Genomic DNA, 21,488 nt, shown 5'->3' with positions numbered 1-21,488 from the left:
ATCGCTTCATCACCTATTAAGGTAGTAATAGAAAAGATGACGAGCAACCAAGTAGTTACGGATCCAGTATACGAGCTTGGGGGCTTCCATAGCATAAACCTTGTAGAGAATGAACTGGCACCCTTATACTTCAATCCCTACTCCAATTTAGTGGTCAACTACATACTCAAATCTCAGGGATACTTCCCGGGGATGCCATTCAATCCTGTCCGAAGAAATACCCTTGCACCTTACAAAGAAGGAAACTCTCAAAGGATACCATTAGGATTGGGATACAAACCCACGAAAGAAGAAGCTTTAGAGATGCACACACAGTTCCAAAACTGTAAGAACGTGGGAATCCAAATGTGACCCTACCTCCCTACCCTAAATGGATACTTCGTTAGAAAAGGGAGTCAAGAATACTTTCATGGGTTCCCCGAACCTTGGCACCACAAAGGAAGGCAACTAGCTGGAATCGAGATCTTTCACGATTGCTACTTCATTCCTTCAGAAATGGTTCCTACCGTCAAGACTCGTCAAACGCCTTGCGTAGACGACCAGGCCGTTAGCCTTCTGTTTGGAGAAGATCGATTTGTTAGAGCCGCGCAGGACGAGATCTTACCATGATACTTCAGGACTACCACTTCAACCCTACCGCGTTAATCACTTAAACCAGTTTGAATCAGCAAAAAGGATGGAGAAAGTCGAACAAATGGACAAACAACCAAGGAAGACTCTTCAAGCTCACCACTGGAGAAGGAGAGATGTTCAAAGGAGAGCCAGAAGACCACGAATTCGAGTCAGAGTTGGAGTCGGAGTCTAGAGAAGTTCCTAGAGAGTCTCCTCCTGTCGTCATTCCCAATCCCCTTGTTTCTCCTAGCTTAACATCAAGTAGTAACAGTAGCTCGGAAAATGTCCCAACAGCTGTCCCTTTGCCGCCACTGACTACTGAACAAATGGCTTCTTTGTTTCAATTATTTTCAAAATTTAATATGAATAAATCAGATTCTTCTTACTCTTTATGTTATTCTGAATGCAATTCTGTTTACGATGATAATGAGTATGACCCAGACCCAGACCCAGACTCAATCAAACTACCTCCCTACATAGCCAAAGAAATATTACAAGAGGGGGAAGGGGCACCAGTTATAGAGAACACTGAACCCATCAACAGAGGAACTGAACTAGAACCCCAAGAACTTAGAATAGGGACAACCTTGAGCCCAACCGAAAGAGCTAGTTTGATAGACCTCCTACACGAGTTCAAAGACGTTTTTGCTTGGTCCTACAAACACATGCTAGGGATCGACAGGGATATTGCCGAACACAGAATTCCGATCAAACCAGGTTTCAAACCTATTAAACAGAAGCTTCGTCGAATGAGGAAAGAATGGGCTCTTAAGATCAAAGAAGAAGTCGATAAACAATTCAAAGCCGGGTTCATCAAAGTTTCCGAGTACTCAGACTGGGTAGCAAACATTGTACCCGTACCCAAAAAGGATGGGAGAATCCGTGTTTTTGTTGATTTCAGAGACTTGAACAAAGCGAGTCCCAAGGATAACTTTTCTCTACCACATATCGACATATTGGTAGACAATACAGCAGATCACGTGTTGTTATCCTTCATGGATGGGTACGCGGAATATAATCAGATCAAGATGGCCATAGAAGACATGCATAAGACTGTCTTTGTTACTCAATGGGGTACCTATTGCTATAATGTTATGCCGTTCGGATTAATCAATGCTGGAGCTACATATCAACGCACTGCAACTACGGTTCTACATGACATGATGCATAAAGAAGTCGAGGTGTATGTAGATGATATGATCGTCAAGTCCAAGGATAGAGAGGGGCACATTAATAACCTTCGCAAATTCTTCTTAAGACTACGAAAGTACAACATGAGGCTCAACCCTAAAAAATGTGCATTTGGGGTGACGTCAGGCAAGCTTCTAGGATATGTCGTCAGTCAACGAGGAATAGAAATCGACCCTTCCAAAATCAAAGCTCTAGTCGAAATGCCACAACCTCAGACAGAGAAGGAGGTTAGGGGAGTTTTAGGCAAGGTTCAATATATAAGTCGATTCATATCGAAACTTACCATGATCTGTGAACCCATTTTCAAAAAGCTAAAGAAAACAGATCATACCATATGGGATGACGACTGTCAAAAGGCGTTCGACAAAATCAAGGAGATACTAGCCAAACCACCAGTGCTCATGCCTCCTCAACGAGATCAACCTCTTGGTTTATATCTCACAGTGACTGAAACAGCCATGGGGGCTATGCTAGCGCAAACCGTCGGAAAAAAAGAGAGAGTTATCTATTACCTTAGTAAGAAGTTCTTGGAGTATGAATGCAAGTACACAACACTCGAAAAGACATGCCTCGCTCTTGTGTGGGCAACAAATAAGCTACGCCATTACATTCTTAGCTACTCCATCAAGGTATACTCCAAAATGGATCATGTCAAATACCTCTTCGAAAAACCCGTTCTCAATGGACGCTTGGCAAGATGGACCCTAATGCTTTCAGAGTTCGATCTCAAATACGTACCTCTAAAGGTTATAACAGGGCGCGCCGTCACCGAGTTCTTTGCAGATAATCCCATCAACGATACCCAAGCAATAGACACATGGTCATTTCCGGATGAAGATATACTTCAAACCGACGTAGATTCTTGGGACCTTTATTTTGATGGGGCATCGAACCTAAGAGGATTTGGAATAGGGGTATTGCTCATTTCTCCTGAAGGCGAGCATACACCACTCTCTGTTAAATTGGACTTCGAGGTGACAAATAATGCAGCAGAATACGAAGCTTGCCTCATTGGACTACAGACGGCAGTAGGCTTAGGCATCAAGGATCTTCGAGTTCACGGAGATTCATCCTTAATCATCAACCAAATTATGGGGTCTTGAAAAATTCGGAGTGAAAGTCTAGCACCCTATCAGGCCAGGATATACCAAGTTGCCCAATTCTTCGATCAAGTGACCTACCTACATCCACCTCGAGAAGAAAATCAGTTTGCAGACGCTCTAGCAAAACTTGCATCTCTGATTAATATGCTAGACGATATGGTAGAATTGCCTTTATGCATCGAACGACGGTCAGAACCAACCTATGTGCACCAAATCACAGAAGAAGAGGAAAACCCAGGGGAGCCTTGGTTCCAAGCCATCTGAACTTCAAGCTCAATGACACCTATCCGCCGGATATGGATAAGAGAGGACAACGTGCTATACCCCTACTCGCCTCTCAATACGTCCTTATGCAAGGAGAATTATACAAATGAACACCTCTTAATGAAGTTTTGCGTTGCCTTGATCATTCACAGGCACAGAAGGTGATGGAAGAGGTCCATGATGGAGAATGTGGCCCTCACATGAGTGGACCAATGATGGCAAAGAAAATCACGCGCCTGGGATATTACTGGACCACCATGGAATCTGATTGCATCAAATATGTCAGATATTGTCACAACTGCCAAATCTTCGGGAATGTGCAACACGTCCCTCCTTCACTACTCTACACTATGACATCTCCTTGGCCATTTTCTGCCTGGGGAATCGACATCATCGGGAAGATCACTCCAGCTGGAACACGCGGTCACTGTTTCATTTTGGTGGCTATCGACTATTTCACCAAATGGGTAGAGACAACATCTTACACTAGTCTTATAGCAAAAAATGTGGCAAAGTTCATACAAACCAATATCATCTATCGATATGGTTGCCCACATGAGATCATTAGTGACAACGGATCACATTTCCAGGCTGAGACTGAACAATTGCTAGCCAAGTACAAAATCAAGCACCACCACTTCTCGCCGTACAGACCACAAACTAATGGCGCAGTGGAGGCAGCCAACAAGAATGTTGTCACAATCCTCAAGAAAATGATCGATAATTATCGAGATTTGCCAAGTAAGATACCATTCGCCTTATGTGGATATCGCACATCCGTTAGGATGCCCACTGGGGCTACCCCTTTCTATTTGAGTTACGGCATGGAAGCTGTGCAACCAGTTGTACTAGAAATCCCATTCTTACGCATCCTGCTCGAAAGTCAAATTCTAGAAGCCGATTGGAAGAGAGACAGATATGAAGAACTCATCCTCTTGGATGAACGAAGATTGCGCGCATTACATAATATGCAAACATATCAAGCACGTATCAAACGAGCCTTCAACAAAAGGGTAAAGCCTAGAAACATCAAAGAAGGAGACTTAGTCCTCAAATCAGTTATAGCTCTTTTACCTGTCGATCCACGAGGAAAGTTCAAACCCAACTGGGCCGGACCATTCTTGGTCAAGTCTATACTCCCTGGGGGTGCGCCCTACTACAAATCCATTACATTAATGACACGTTCGTATTGATGCTTTCATAAAGCGTCGACCTCATAATTAACCCTCCAATTTTATAATATGAAGAACCACCATTATACTAATTAAAGAAGCGCCAATTTACTAAAATTCACCTAAAAATTCCCGCTACTAGACTAATACCACCCCGCACTACCCTGCTATCTCTATCTTTTTTTAAAAGAAAAAACCCTAACCCCTAAAATTCTTGTTCAATCATCAGCGAGAAACGCGATTCAATCTGGCGATCACCTTTAATTCTTCAACTCGATCACAAAGATAAAATTTTCCTATTACATATCATAGGTACGGTTCTACTTCTCATTCATTTTCAATTACTTGTATGTTATTGATGGTAATCCTAATTGATTTAATCGAATTATGGCCGTGTTTCATACTTTCAATCAGCAAAGACGATTAAGTTTGATAATTTGAATTAATCGTAAGTTATTGACTCGTAAGTCTCAAAGTTACGATTTTTATTTTGGGTTAAGATGATTTTTTTTTTCATATTCTGTCTTCTAACGAGATTATGGTGTCTTTGCGGGACATATTCAGATAGTTCGGTTCAGTCGTTGGTTAGTTGATGTATGCAGGGTATTTTCTAAATGTCTGTGTTTAGCAATTTGGGTGTATAATCGGGAATTGATAGATGAATTGTGCTACAATTTTGTATATGATGATATGGGATACCTTTGGCCCATCACTTTTGGGATGGTATTTCCTGGCAAGCACTGTCAACGTCATCGACATGTTCTTGAGGGCCTGCGAGGTGAAATTCTGGTTGTTTTTGGTTTATCAATCACCTGTTTTGCAGGAGGAACAAAACTCATAAGAGATATTCACAGATTAGGCATTTAGGTGTTGTCCATGACCAGGTCCTTTAAATACTTCAGATGCTAATTAAAGTGAAACTTCAGCCTTGGTGTATGATAAAGGAGGTGTAATCTAACTGACAGATACTTCCATGAAACATATGATAAACATGTGAACACCAGAAAAATGTTGTATACAAGACGAGTATGAGCTAATCGTACTTCTTGCAGTGTTGCAGCTACATCAAGTCTATAGGACAGACATTTTTCTTTTGTCAAAAAGAGCCATGAGACCATGATGCTAAATTGATTTTAACCCAAGTCATTACTCATGACTGACTGAGACGCCTCTTACTATTAACAATTTAAGGTAGTTGATAGCTGTGGGTTGCGGCTGGAAAACAAGTTAGGATTAAATAAATGTGTGTACCTCCTTATAATTCTTTTCCTTGTTCTTCTGACTTATTTAAGTACTCTGATCATTAAACACCATAAATTAGACATAATCTGAATTAGTTGATACGATTGGTGGGTATCCATAGGCATGAATATGTGGAAATAATTTCTCTGAGATGGATGTGTATTCATAGAGGAGGCATGAATTACTTGAAGGAAATTAGATGGTTTTACAGCAGGAAACATAGGAAGTATTTTGTTTGAGGACCTCATATTAACTTTTTGAACCGATCTTTAAATTCATTAGACAATCCTGCTTATAAATTGACTCGGTTTTAAGCAAGAGCTAACACAACTTCTTCTATGTATGCTTTGTTTACCATCTAAGAACAATTAATTTCTGGTTTTAGTCTGACTCTTGTCAGTGCTTTCGAATGAGTACTTCGTATTTTTATAAAGTTTTATTAAAACTTGCCCTGTCTCGGAAAACCAGTCGTGAGACTTGTGACCAACAGCCATCACCTGTCGGCTCGTTGGTAAGGCGGGGAAAAAGCATAAAATTTCAGTAGATGGATTTTGGAGATGACATTGTTTTATTCCTACTTATGAACTTAAGCAGGTCAATTAATCGACAGTAATAATAAATGAGAGTGTGTAATATGGTTACTTTAATGGTCTAATCTGCCTCCTGTTTTGTAATTAGCTACCAATTCTTGGAATTGTTTTTGCTTTTCTTCCCTGATTGCTTTATATTCTCTCTCTTCCAGGCGTGGAGTTTCAGCACTGGACTTTGACAAACAGGTTAATTTTAGTTCATTTTTGCAGTCTCTCTGGTTTTTACGAGGAGTCATTTTTCTGAAATCAATACTTGTGGTTCCCTTATGTAGCTTTATGTTTAACCTTCCATAACGGTGAAATTTTTTAAGATTTTGACTTTTACATGTGGTCTTGAGAGCAGCTTTGATGAATTTGGATGTATTTGGGTTTGTAGGAATTCTAACATTTTGTGTCTAACCTTGTTGATCAGTTGCTTTTAGTTATTGGATGGATTTAAAATGGTAGATTGGCTTGCACAGCTGCAATAATCTCGTGTGTCATAAACTGTTTAGTAGAACCTATGATTGAAGTTTGTAATCATTTGGACATCTTTGTCTGATCTCTCCAAAGTACATGGCAGCGAAATCTTTATTGTTGATTTTTTTTCCGGCCGTTTACTAGCTGATACTTATCTCTTGTTTTCAAGTTTCCTATAGCCCTTCGAAGCCCTTACCCTTTACGTTGTCATGGTTTATTGTAGGGAATATACTTAGCGTCAGTGACAAGATCTGGGTGTTTAATGGTATATGATTTTGCATCTCTATATTGTCAAAGTATCGTAATATCACCCTGTAAGAGTCTTGCCTCCAAGTCAGTTTGATTGAATACAAAATGACACTTTCTAGCTGTGTTTAGAGTCCCGTTTTTATGCAAGACGTTCAGTTACCTTTACTACGGGGTTCAATGAGGATGAGGCAAAACATCTTTTGCATATTTCTACTTGTAAGCAACTGTTCACATAATGAGGATGAGCTCAGCAAGAGCACCGGTAATGTCGGTAATGCGGCTGGAAGAACTGCTTGCGGTAAACTTCTCTTAATCTCGATTTGTTTTGTCTTGTGATTGATTGTTTCTCTTGGTCAGTGTTATCTTGTTCTCATCGGTACAGCTGATGTAAGATGGGGCCCATTTAAACCTCCTACTGGTGGCAGCGACAAAATTTAGATTAAAAAACAGCAGAACACCAATACAAAGGCTATGCTAGCTAACAAAGTCCACCCATCCAGACCCCATAATGGATTTAGTGGTGATTCCCCTTGTAATATCAATGAAATATCACCGCTTAAAACCACAAAAATTGCACCCATTTGGAGAAGTGCTAAAACTGAAGCATCGAGTAAGAAGTTCTCAGAACTCGGATGTCAGAAATCCTCGCTTGACAAAACTTTTCAACACCAAAACATTCGGTCTGCTACATATCCTCAAATTAATGTTAATTCTCTGCCTATAGAAGTGAGCCCAAAGGATCAAGAATCACCTATTTGGAGAAATCCTGTAACTGAAGCATCAAAGAAGAAGAATTCAGTAATGGGACGGCAGAGATCCTCACCCGATAAAGATTTTGAAAAAAGGAACCCATCAATGGAACCTCAGCCTATGATACTTCACAATAAGCAGTCTACCGCTTCACCAACATTTAATATTCAGTCCGTTGCTTACCCTCAAACACATTCTCACACTTCTCAGACGTGTGATCTTGTGCTCAACCGTGAGAACAAAATTTCCAAAAGCCATTCTAATGATGTAGAATTGAGCCCAAACGATCAAGTATCACCCATCTGGAGAAATCCTGTAACTGAAACATCAAACACTAAGATTTCAGTAATGGGACAGCGGAGATCCTCACTCGAGAAAGACTTTGAAAAAAGGAACCCATCATCCAAGGAATCTGATCCAAAGATACTTCACAAAAAGAAGTCTACTGCCTCCCCATCAATTGATATCCAGTCCTTTGCTGGCCCTCGGACACATGATGCTTCTTTGCCTCCATGCACTCGTAATAACAAGGCACGTATCTCAAGGTGTTCTCTGCCTCCATCCATTCATTATTCTCAAACACGTGATCTCAGACCTAGTCATACCAACAGAATTCCCAACCACCTCTCTGATGATGTGGAAGTGATCCCAAAGGATCAAGAATTACCAAATGCACCCAAAGAGACTTCTAGTTTAGAGAATGGTCAACAAACTAGATCCAATAATGTCCGAGAACTGTTCAAGCCCACGTGTCGTAATTTAATGCCTGAATGGCCGGATGAAGTAGAATTTGACGAGGACGAGGATGTTATAACAATAGGTAAGGTTCTCCAACTTTTAGTGTGCTTTTATAAATACTACCTTCGAGTCAATACTTTCATTTTGCGTTTTATTTTTATTTTGATACTTTTAGTGTGGATTTTTTTTTTGCATTTTATTTTGATACTTCTGGTCTACATTTTTTTTGTAGATGCTGAAGGAAATTACGATTTGGTCAGTCACTTAGTCCAGCTTAATGATGTTTGGCATGCTAACGGCGTGAAGTACTTTGTCACTTTTAATGAGTTTTATCAACCGCTGAAAAAAGGGGGGCATATTCTTGTAAGATTTATTGGGGATGTTGCAAAACAAGAGTAGTTTTGTCCAATTAGAGAAACAAATTGGCGTCATGTCAAAGAACACTTCAAAGTTGAGATTGTTAAGTTGATTCGAGTAAGAATTTCTCCTAATCTATAAAGTTGATCTCTTTTTACCAATTCGTTAGTGCAGGTTCAAATTTAATGTGCTTTATTATAATGTCTTTATTTATTTATTTTTTCTTCCAAGTCGTGTTTTGTTATACCCAATGGTGATTGCTACGACCAAGGAATTCTGAAGTGCACGGGTAAAAGCTTGAGACTATATAGACATTCCTTAAAGAAGAAGCTTTTTTAAACCTACAACATTGACGAAAGAACAGATATACCAATCCGCGCCTTCTGGACATCCTCATGACGGTTGGATTGATTTGGTTGATTATTGGTACGGAAAGGGACATGTATATAGCAAAGAATGGTGACATAATGGTATACTTAGCCGCGTATGTGCCTAATCACTACTACAAATCCAGGCAACTACAACGCCCCTTTAACAACGATTATTCACGAAAATCACAATAGACGTTGTAGAATGTATGGCGCTAATTTTACTAAAATTAATTACAACGGGTATGGTTATAACAACCGTTGTTATAAGTTTTAACAAAGGGTCACACATGCACAACCGTTGTTAATAATTTGGCGCAAAATTGACGCAAAGTTAGTGAAAAGTAATAACAACGGTTACTTTTGAAACCCGTTGTTAAAACTTATTTGACAATGGTTGTTGTTTTACAACCGTTGTTAAAACGTTTAACAATGGTTTTTGTTTAATAACCGTTGTCAATACCTTCCATACTATAAACCACATAAACACAAATCTGCTATAGCCACAAAACACAAACCTTAATACACAAACACAAACACAGCAGACAAACACAAACACAAACACAAAACACACACTTTCTCATCGTCTCTTTCTCTCTTTCTCATCGTCGCTTTATCTTCTCGCCGTCACTGTTGATTTCATCGTCTCTTACTTTCTCTAATTATCAGGTAAATCTTGTCGTCACTGTTGGTTTCATCGTCTTTCATCGTCATTATTTTCTTTTTCTAATTATTTCATTTGCATGTATGTGTTTTTATCGACCATTATGTTATTTCTTTAAGTATTGTTCGCTTAATTAGCTAGTAAAACAAATTAAATAAACTAAAACAAAGAAGAAGCAAGATGAAGAAGCAAGATAAACATAGTTAATATATATATATATATATATATATATATATATATATATATATATATATATATATATATATATATATATATATATAAATACATAAATTAAAAAAAATTACATTAATAAAAATGCAATTCTTATATTTTCATAGAGAGTCTTATTCTCTTCTATGATATCCGTCATCTCCTCCTTGGCTATTTGGAGATTCCGTTCAGCAGTTGCTATATCGTCATATAGCTGCAACTGCTGCTGCTCTGTCAAGCCATCTTTTTTGGTGTCCTTCAGTACGGATCGAGCATCCACAAGGTAGCTCCTGAAACTTTCCTCAATGTGGAGCAACCGGCGGATGAAACTGTTGTTGTTCTCGATCATAGTAAGAGTCTTAAGGATGATATCATTCATTTTGTTGATTGAGTTTGGAGTTTGTTTGAAAGATTAATTAAGGTTTATTTGGAGTTTGTTTTAGCAGTTAGGGTTTGGGAGATGTATAGTGAGATAATGGAATGTTAGTTGAGATAATGCATGTATTTATACTAAGCAATGTGTGGTTTGAGTTGTTTTTTAATTAATATATATGTTAGGAAGTTGTGCCATAATCATCATCATATCTCTCTCTGCTGCTTCAAATCTTATTACTAACCCTTCTCATTTCATATTGTCCATTCATATGCACAGGGATGGCAGTAATCATGCATGCATCGGAATTATAACGGGCCGTAATTATGCATGCATCTAGTAATATTTAATTTTTTTTATTATTATTTTTTAAAAACAAACAACAACGGTTATTTATAAACAACCCGTTGTCTTTAGATATAACAACGGTTTTGTATATTACAACCCGTTGTTATAACTTTCCCCCCAAAATTGAGTCACACTTTCCACAACGGGTTTTTATACTTAAAACCGTTGTTAATAGTTTTAACAACGGGTTCCTTAAGAAAACCAACCGTTGTTAAAACCTTTTACAACGGACGCATTAACAACGTCCGCTTTTTTATATAACAACGATTTTTAACCATTGTTATACCTGTATCTGTAGTAGTGGATGTAGAATTATTTATGATTTTAATTTGGATGCAGAGGTATTCAGATTGTGGAAAAGAAGCACGTGCACTTCAAAATCATGTTCATACATCCGGAGCTAAAAGCTATGCTAATATACGAGCTTCTTTTGTATGACTTCATCCAAATTTAACACATCCATACATTACATTTGTTACTATATTTAGCCATATTATCTTTTTGATATTGTGTTTCAGGAGTAGAGACATAATAGGGAACCAAGTGTATTGGAAATGTTTTAGGAGTACTCATCAAAAGAAAGACGGAACATTTGTCAAAGACACGGTAATAGAAGACTTTTTGGTAAAAATAAAAACTTATGATGTTGCTTGATATATTATCTTCTTTGAAATGTTGCTTTAATGAGCCTTATACTTTTGATTTTGTCGAATATAGGATGATGCAGATGCTAATTTTCAGACAGAAATTGATATATATTCAAGCACAAAGTCTCGTGTACAAATTGAGAATGAAGCTTTCAACAAGCTAATGTATGGAGGAGAAATACCCAATCGTCCTGTGGGTTATGGATTTAGTGTGAAACAAAGTGATGTATTTGGTGTTCGTAGTATATTAAGGAAAGAGAAGTTCCATAATGGTGCAAATGACGGGTTAAAATTACAGCTTATGGAGAAAAAAGTGGCTAATTTGACCGAGTTAAATAAAGGGTTGATGAAGCAAAATAAAGATATAATGAAGATGCATAATACGAATCAAGACTTGTTGAAGAAAGTGCTGGATGTTCTAAGCACCGGAACAACATCAACTCAAGTCGTAAACCTTGCAAAGAATATCTTACATGCAACGAATACACATGTACTTTTTACTAATTTCACTGTTCTATCACCATGTGTGTATCCATGTGTGAAGTCCGCTTCTACTAGGTAGGATCATGATGCTACAATTGAAATTTCACTGCTTAGAATGGTAATATATTGCCTTCTTTTAATGTAAAAACGTGTGTGTAGCCAACCTAAGTTTTTCAACTAAGTATGGTACTGGTCTCCTGGCTTCATTTGCTTGTACAACCAATCTTTGTTAAATGTTGTTTTTGTATCTATGAATTTGGGGTCATGGCTTGATGGCTTGTTTATTGTCAAATGACATCAATATTTTGGTGTACTACAACACTAATATTTAGGAGAAATGAGTCACCGACTTAACTTTAGCTAAGTCATTTAGTTTACTATGTCTTAAAATGAATTATTACCTGGTACTAAATCGACGCACTTATTTGAAATTTGTAGGTTTCAGATTCTTCGGATGGTCAAGTCGCGCCGGAATAATGAGACGGAATGTTATCTGCTACAACTATCGCGTCGAATTATTTTATCAAGAGATTTTTTGTTCTAGTACCATTTGATAACTTTAGTTTTAATATGTATTTTGGATTAAGTTAAATCAACACGTACTCTTTCTACTTTGGCATGGTTGAATAATATAAAACTTGAATTGTAGTAGTAACTACTAATTTAATTACATTATGAATATTTTCTAGTTTTCTTGCTTATTAATTATGATGTTTTGTTACAATTTAACGACGACCCCAGTTGAAAATAATGTAAGAGATTTGATTAAATATGTCGTCGTTATGTATGTATGTGAAACAAAATTGAGGCATACAATAATTCGTTATAGAGAAATCAATAGATGACGCTTAAAAGCGTCATGAATATATAATTTTGGCGTCATGATTATGTTAGAAATTATTAATCTCATTATACAACATATTCATATATGTTACAATCAATTTAGTCATAAAATTAAATTTAGCTCTTATGCATGCAAACATCAATAAGAATAGAGAAGAAATCGTTTTCCTTACTATAAAATTTCGGATCAAAGGGCACAAGTAAGATATCCTTCTTACTTGTTCTTGAGCTTTCCTTATATGGATGAACAAAGATTCAAGCTTAGAATCCCTCCCAAAGATGAATACCCAAGATAACCCCTTAAAAGACAAATATTATTTGAACTAGAACAATATTAATCTTACTAAAATTGACCCAAAACTATTGTTTTGTCTCTTGTATTTTCGGCCAAGAGAGAATGATTTTGGAGTTTTTATTTCTCTAGTTTTTCTCAAGATGTTGAGAGAAAATGCTATTTCTTACACTAAAAAATTAGAATTATGTGAATGAATAATAAAAGAACCCATTTGATTCTCTTTAGTGGGCAAAACCGGTGGGTGTAGAAGGGTGCCCTATGCATGGGCTTGATTCTCTAACCAAGAATATAGGCATGCAAGGCTAGGTGTAGGTTTTATAATTATGTTTTCCACTTATAAATAATCAACACAATTTTTATCCTAATACACCCTCCATTTCGGTACACACACATAAAATGGATGAGTCCATTTTATTTGTGATTTTATCAATATGTCACATGTGACACATTACATGACATCTTATATATAAAATGTATTTTTAACAATTAAAAATCAACATATTAATAAAATATGTCACTTATAAAAATTAACATAGTAATTCACAATTACTTGTACCAAAAATGGTTTACCAATTTATAAATCACAATATCTTGTATTTATAATAAATTATTCATTCAGTTTCAATTGTTTCCGTAAACAATAATTTCATCTAAGTAATAAAGCAATTCGATCACTTAGACCGTATCTTATTTAATCAAATTACAATGAGACACGTAAATATTACTTCCAAAATCGTCCGTCAATTTTAAGTAATTTAATCAACTCGTATCGTCATACGATCAATTAAATATTCAATTAAGAGTGTTACCCTTTAGGTATGACCTAAGGGGATCAACTGATCACCACCGTCGCACGACAGTAATGTCAAACTCTAGTCAGCCAATCATTACCGATATGTGTGGACCTGTTGACTGTAAAATATTACATCCCACATGTATTCTTAAAAATGAGATTTAAACCTGTGATCATCATGATCGACAGTTGTGATCGCATTATTGTCGGAGGACACATATTCCAACAATCTCCCACTTGTCCTCGACAAGTGTGAGTCACCAATTCTGTTGTCCTATTACTATCTCACACTCAATGCAAGGTGTCTTTCAGGTCATACATGCAAGTGATCTTATCAAGAGTGGTTTACTCGATCTGGAGAATAACTGATTGACCGGATTTATCTACCATAGATACCTTCCGAGCGTGGCCACGCATTTCCAGTTCATTACTCCTCGAGTGGCCCTGAGATATTGTTATAACCCTGACAAGGGGTGGACAATTCCTATTCCACTTATTCCCCTCGACTAGCACAACCATCATAACCCAAAATATGCCCATTTGTCCCCATTTAGGAAGGTCGTAGTAACATAAATCAAAGTTAATCTGAAACTGTGCCACCTTAGGCGAATAGTCATTAGTCAAAAGAATCGACTCATTAGAATACTATAGTAGCTCTCGCCACGACCAGGCTATATAAATTTGCTAGAACTCTATAAGCGGTCATAAGGCCCGACAAAGTGTTCCTAACAGCCTGCCTATGTGATCGACTAGTCATCACACATGACTCCATGGCACTTGAACTTTCCATCAATCGCACCACACTCTAGTCACTTCGAGACGTCACGTCATACAAGTGACTATGGGCAAATACAATGTTAATTCGTGTTCACTTTAACGGGGTTCAATTGTCACTACAACCCGTTTGGATGTAACAATGTATAAAGAAAAGATAAAAGACAAATGTGATTATGAACATGAACAAAAATAACACTTTTATTTCATTTGAAAATCTAACACAAACTTGGTACACGTTTAAGTCCCATGGACGCAACATGTCCATCATGCTTAGCCTGCGATAAAGGCTTGGTGAGCGGATCAGCTATGTTATCATCCGTCCCAACCTTACATATCGCAATTTCCTTTCTTTCAATGAAATCTCTAATTACATGATATTTTCTAAGTACATGTCTAGATCTATTACTAGACTTTGGCTCTTTAGCTTGGAAGATTGTCCCACTATTATCACAATAGAGAGAGATGGGATCATTGGCGGTAGGTACTACTCTTAGACCTTCCGTGAATTGCCTGATCCACACAGCTTCCTTGGCAGCTTCTGATGCTGCAATATACTCAGCCTCCGTTGTTGAATTCGCAGTCACAACTTCCTTGAAGCTTCTCCAGCTAACGACACCACCATTGAGCATGAAAACGAAACCAGCTTGTGATTTCATGTCATCTCTATCCGTTTGGAAACTTGAGTCCGTGTAACCATTAACACGGAGCTCGGTGTCTCCTCCAAACACTAAGATAGAATCCTTAGTTCTTCTCAAGTACTTAAGGATGTTCTTGACGGCTATCCAGTGACTCTCACCTGGATTTCCTTGATATCTACTCGTCATGCTCAAGGCATACGAGACATCAGGACGTGTGCATATCATGGCGTACATGATTGATCCAACAGCGGAAGCATAAGGGATCATCTTCATGCGTTAAACATTATGGGGTTCGGAGGGAGATTGAGACTTGCTCAATATTGTCCCAGTTACCATAGGTACCAATCCCCTTTTTTATTTGTCCATGCTGAAACGTCGAAGAATCTTATCAACATAAGATTCTTGACTTAGTGCCAATATCCTCTTGGATCTATCTCTATGGATCCGGATACCTAATATGCGTTGTGCCTCTCCTAAATCCTTCATTTGGAAATGGTTACCTAACCACTTCTTAACGGAAGACAACATCGGAATATCATTTCCAATGAGTAGTATGTCATCGATATACAAGATTAGGAACACAACATTGCTCCCACTAAATTTCATGTATAAACATGGTTCCTCAACACTTCGAGTGAAACCATTCTCTTTTATCACATGATCGAATCGATGATTCTAACTTCTAGATGCTTGCTTAAGACCATAAATGGATCTCTTAAGTTTGCACACTTTGTTAGGATTTTTAGAATCGACAAAACCTTCGGGTTGTATCATGTACACCTCCTCTTCTAAATGCCCATTTAGAAAAGCGGTTTTGACATCCATTTGCCATATTTCATAATCATGAAATGCGGCAATCGCTAACAAAATCCGTATGGATCTTAGCATGGCTACGGGGGCGAAGGTTTCATCATAATGGAGACCTTGGACTTGGGTAAATACTTTTGCCACTAGCCTAGCCTTGTAGACATCATCATGTCCTTCTATGCCATTCTTGACCTTGAAAATCCATTTGCATTGAAGAGGTCTTGCCCCTTTAGGCAAATCCACCAAGTTCCAAACTTGGTTTTCATGCATAGAATTATTTCGGACTTCATGGCTTCAAGCCATAAGTAAGAATTTGGACTAGAGATTGCGGCTTTGTAGGTGGCGGGCTCGTCACTTTCTAAAAGCAACACATCGAGTGTTCCATCTTCTTTGATAAGTCCCACATATCGATCGGGATGGCGAATAACTCGGCCCGTTCTTCTAAGTGGAGGAGGGACAACCGTGTTAGACGACGAAGGAACATCTTCTTGCGTCTCTACCTCGGTTTATGGCTCTTGAACTTCATCAAGTTCAAAGTTTCTCCCACTCTGTCCCCTAGAAATAAAGTCACTTTATAGAAGGACAGCATCTCGAGACACAAACACTTTGTTTTCTTGAGCTTTATAGAAGTAATAGCCTCGGGAGGCCATATGATATCCAACAAAAATGCATTTTTTGGATCGTGGTGCCAACTTATTGTCATTTTTAATTTTGACATAAGCATTACAACCCTAAATTTTCATATAGGATAGAACTGGAACCTTTCCTCTCCATATCTCATATGCAGTCTTTTCAGTTGCTTTGGTTGGACTTACGTTCAAAGATTTTATTGCGGTTTGAATCGCAAATCCCCAAAACGAGTTCGGTAACTCGGTTTGACTCATCATGGATCGAACCATATCAAGTAGGGTTCGATTTCTCCTTTCGGCAACACCATTGAGTTGTGGTGTTCCGAGTGGAGTAAGTTGTGATATAATACCACAACCTTTCAAGTGTGAATCGAATTCAAGGCTAAGATATTCTCCACCACGATCGGATCGTAGTGCCTTTATCCTTTTGTTCAATTGGTTCTCTACTTCGTTTTGAAATTCCTTGAATTTCTCAAAAGCTTCACTTTTATGCTTCATTAAATAGATATACCCATATCTACTCAAGTCATCGGTGAAGGTTATGAAGTAGTCATAATTTCCTCGAGCGGTGATACTCATTGGTCCACATACAACGGTATGTATGAGTCCCAATAGTTCACTTGCTCGTGTCCCTTTACCACTAAAAGGATTTCGAGTCAATTTTCCAAGAAGGCAATATTCGCATGTTCCATATGATTGATAATCAAATGGTGTAATCACATTAGTCGAAATTAATATTTTGATGCGATTCTCGTTTATGTGACCTAATCGACAATGCCAAATGAACGATTCATTTGGATCACTTGATTTGAGTTTCTTTGATTGAATGTTGAAGATGTCATTAGTCGGATTCAAGGTTTCTAAAATGTAAATGCCATTAATGGAAGGAGCTTGGCCTATAACCAAGTCGTTCCTTGAAATAGTACAACGATTGTTCTTAATGACAAAACAAAAACCGTCCATGTCTAACATAGCGATAGAAATAATGTTTTTAGAAAGTGTAGGCACATAAAAAAAATTATGTAAATACAACTCAAATCCATTAGGCAAAGCTAATACATAAGTTCCCTTGGATTCGGCCGCTACTCGAGCTCCATTTCCAAGGCGTAGATCCACATTTCCTTTGCTAAGCCTCTTCACGTCTCTTAACCCCTGTAAATGATTACAAAGGTGAGAACCACAACCGGTATCCAGTACCCATGTCGTAGTGGAAGTATAATTTACATCAATAACATAAATTTCCTTAGGAATTTTACCTTTTGGAATGATGATTCTTTCCCTTATATTTCGCAAATATACGGGATAATTCCTAAGCCAATGTCCCATGCCATAGCAATAATGGCACTCATCTTCAACTCACTTGAAGTTTTTCCCTTTCTTTCCCTTCATCTTAAACTTTTTGATCTTGGAAGCAAGAACTTGATTGCTTGAGCTCCCACTAGTTTTGGCATCTTTCTCTTCCAAAGACAAAGATCCTATATATTTTATGAGGCGGTCTTCCTGAGACCGGCTCACAAGAGATCATGTAGTAGTAGGAGGTTTAGAAGAAGTGATGAAGTTTATGTTTCCATCCGAACCTATCCCAAAATGAAGTTTTCTAGTAGTGTTGAAATCATTGTTGAAGCAAACGTCGTCAAAAACATTGTGGCAAGACTTAATAGTTATTGGTGTAGTAGCGTTTGATGATTCATTGTAATGAACTACAAGTATGGAGGAAAAAGGAAATATTAACATTTGTCTCTTTTAATCATACTTGTAAATAATTTAACAAGATATGAACATTTATATAGTGACCTCTACCCAACTATAATAAATGATTCCAAGACCCAAATTCATATTAACTTAAGGCACGGTGTGCCGAAATACCCTTTATTAACATAACTTGGTGGATTAACTTTTTAATCGATTCTACTTTTAGAACTCTTGGTCGATAAAATTACATTAATATTTATCTCTAGCCCGAAACACATCCCGAAATTGTCGTGAATACTTTCGTTGAGTTCAACCCAAATTTCGAATAAATGTGTCCATGATCCAAACTCATATCAACTTAGGGCACGGTGTGCCGAAATACCCTTCATTAACATAAATTCAGTGGATAGACATTTATCACCCACTTCCCCTACGTAACAAGGTTTGTACCCGGTGTGGCCGAGTGCACTCCCTCACGAAATAGGTTTTCATGGTGTCTACTTTTTGGTAAGGCTAAATCTCAATTGTTTATTTTTAGCGAGAGGTCATGTCAATTTATTATCTATCACGTTTTAAGTGAACTATAGAGGTGAACTACCATAATTGTAATTGACACGGTCGATATACTCGATTTAATGATAATGCATGTTTTAGTTATGGCGATTTAGCGATGCATGCAACATATAAATAAAATGCAAAGCATAAAAAAATCCTAGTATGACCTTCGTAAAATAGTAAATCTAATAAATTATTACAAATTCGGAAACCAACACCTTTGGTCCCTTGTACTTCGGTCTTCGCACGCATCTCGAGGCAACACCATCTTCATGGAAACTCCGGGAAATTACAAAGTAATAAATAAAATTATAAATGGATTACATAATTTCCTATTATACATTTGTAAATAAAATAAATCTATTAAATTACAAAACGGTGATACAAGATCACAATAAATTACAACCGAATCGATATTCCCATACATTTCGGGTAATACCAATTAAAACTAAGGCCATACTAAGTAAAACTACATAAAATTAAAATTATGACAATCATAAATAAAATGCAGCATTATAATATGTATGAACATGCCCAATTTTATGCTAAATCTCCTTAAGAGCCAATATCATATATATGCGTGATCTAACCTTTTAAAATCACAATAATTACATAAAATCATATTTATGTACTAGTTAATTACCCTAACCATCTTAGGACTCAAAATTAGTTTCACTAACATTTGACAATAATTAACCTAGATTTCTTAATATTGTTCATAAATGGACCCAAAATACAAAATTCTGACATAAACTTCAAATAAATCATAAAAAATTTCAAATAAATTCAAAATTTGAAATTTTAAACTCATGAACATTCTGGAAAAATACCATTACACTCATAATGTTCAAAACTTAGGTTAAAAAATTTCGAAAATTTACCGAGAAAAACAATGTTGCGGTTTATCCGATTTATAATTTTTTTTTTTTTGTTGAAATGTGACAAATTTTATTAATAATTAGGAATTTAGGTACAAAATCACCAAGTGTAATCACTTTAACCACCAACGAAAAACAACAAAAACTAGATTACATCCAAGGCACCCAATGCAATCGTTGGAATTTAGACGTCCACTTCCAAGATTGTCCTCTACTCTGTACCAAGGCAGTAACAGCTTTAACCGCATAAGTAGGATGAACCAACTTATTGTCCACTCTGCAAATGTTGCGGGCATTCCAAATCTGATAGATCATGGCCATGATAGCAGTAATAACAATTTGCTTTTTCAACAAAGATCTACATCTCCACCTTCTACACCAGTCCAAAATATCAGTTGCAGGGAAATATACATCTAACCAAGCAGCAAGCAGCTTCCAGCAGCAGGAGCTAAATCTACAGTCATACAGCAAATGAGTATGATCCTCCCAATGATCCAAGCACATATCACAGTGCCCATCTGCAATGATGCCAAATCTGAGCATCTTATCCTTTGTCAATAGACGACATTGAATAACCAGCCATCCTATAATGGAGTGCTTGGGAAGATTAAATCTGTTCCAAATAATAGGATACCACGGCACTGAAGATAGATTACCCTGCAGCCAATTATACCGAACAGAAACACTATAGACCCCAGCATTGGTACTCCATCTGCCATGACAAAAACCAGGTTTGAGCATATCCTTGACTTGGCAGATTTTTCTCCAAGTCCAGCTGGAACTTACAGTAAGAGAATAGTCCAACCAATTTTGGCCTTTGATGTACATGTGGTTGACCCAACGTATCCATAAATGATCAGTTTTCTCAGCTAACCACCATACATACTTGCCCAACATAGCCACATTCCAATTTTTACCATTAACAATGCCAAGACCTCCATATTTTTTCCCTGTACAGACCCTATCCCAAGCCACAGGTGGTGTCTTATGAAACTCATCAGACCCACACCAAAGGTAGTTTCTGTAAATGTTGTTAATCCTGTCCATCACAGTAGCAGGGATGATGAATATACGAGTCCAAAAGCTATGAAGTTGAGTCAAAACAGCCTGAACCAGTACAAGCCTGCCAGCATAGCTTAACTTTCTAGCACCCCAACCACTAATTTTCTGCACAATCTTCTCAACCAATCTAGAACAATCACCCACTGCCATTCTTTTATAAGAGATTGGAATGCCAAGATACCTGAATGGAAACTTGCCCTCTTTGAAGCCAGACAAACTTAACACATACTGACCAGCCTTATTGCTCATACCATTGAATTAAATATCAGACTTCTCACGATTAATCTCCAAACTTGATGCTTTAGAGAATGTGGCAAAAGCTCTAAGAATAGTAAGAATGGAAGCCTTGTCACCCCTACAGAACATTAGAAGATCATCTGCAAAGCACAAATGATTCAGTCTAAGTGCTCTACAGAGTGGATGGTAATTAAACTCCATGGAATTAGTAACAGAAACCAGTATCCTGCTGAGATACTCCATGCAAATAGTAAACAACAGTAGGGACATAGGATCACCCTGCCTAATCCCTCTCCTTCCTTGGAAATACCCAAAGTTTGACCCATTAAGAGACAAGGTATACCAAGGAGTAGTAACACACTCCATAATCCATTGTACCATTTGATCAGGGAAATTAAGAGCCTGCAGCATCTGCTTGATAAAGTCCCACTCAATAGAATCATACGCCTTTTTTAGATCCAC

At 37.5% G+C, this 21,488-nt stretch overlaps 1 protein-coding gene across 1 annotated transcript; it reads right to left on the bottom strand.

Moving 5' to 3' along the window:
- Positions 1-19,877: 19,877 nt before the first annotated feature.
- LOC141640023 (uncharacterized) lies at positions 19,878-20,939 on the bottom strand. The gene has a single exon (XM_074448985.1). It carries the CDS (start codon positions 20,937-20,939, stop codon positions 19,878-19,880), a length of 1,062 nt encoding a protein of 353 aa, XP_074305086.1.
- Positions 20,940-21,488: the final 549 nt, after the last annotated feature.

The sequence above is a fragment of the Silene latifolia genome, unplaced genomic scaffold, assembly GCF_048544455.1.
Source record: "Silene latifolia isolate original U9 population unplaced genomic scaffold, ASM4854445v1 scaffold_70, whole genome shotgun sequence".
Classification (NCBI taxonomy): domain Eukaryota; kingdom Viridiplantae; phylum Streptophyta; class Magnoliopsida; order Caryophyllales; family Caryophyllaceae; genus Silene; species Silene latifolia.
The sequence above is the reverse complement of the archived record's forward strand: the minus strand, read 5'-3'. Positions and strand labels throughout refer to the sequence as shown.

What these genes read in the sequence shown, in the direction of transcription:
- LOC141640023 (XM_074448985.1), bottom strand. Translation starts at nt 20,939, where the DNA reads ATGGCAGTGGGTGATTGTTCTAGATTGGTTGAGAAGATTGTGCAGAAA.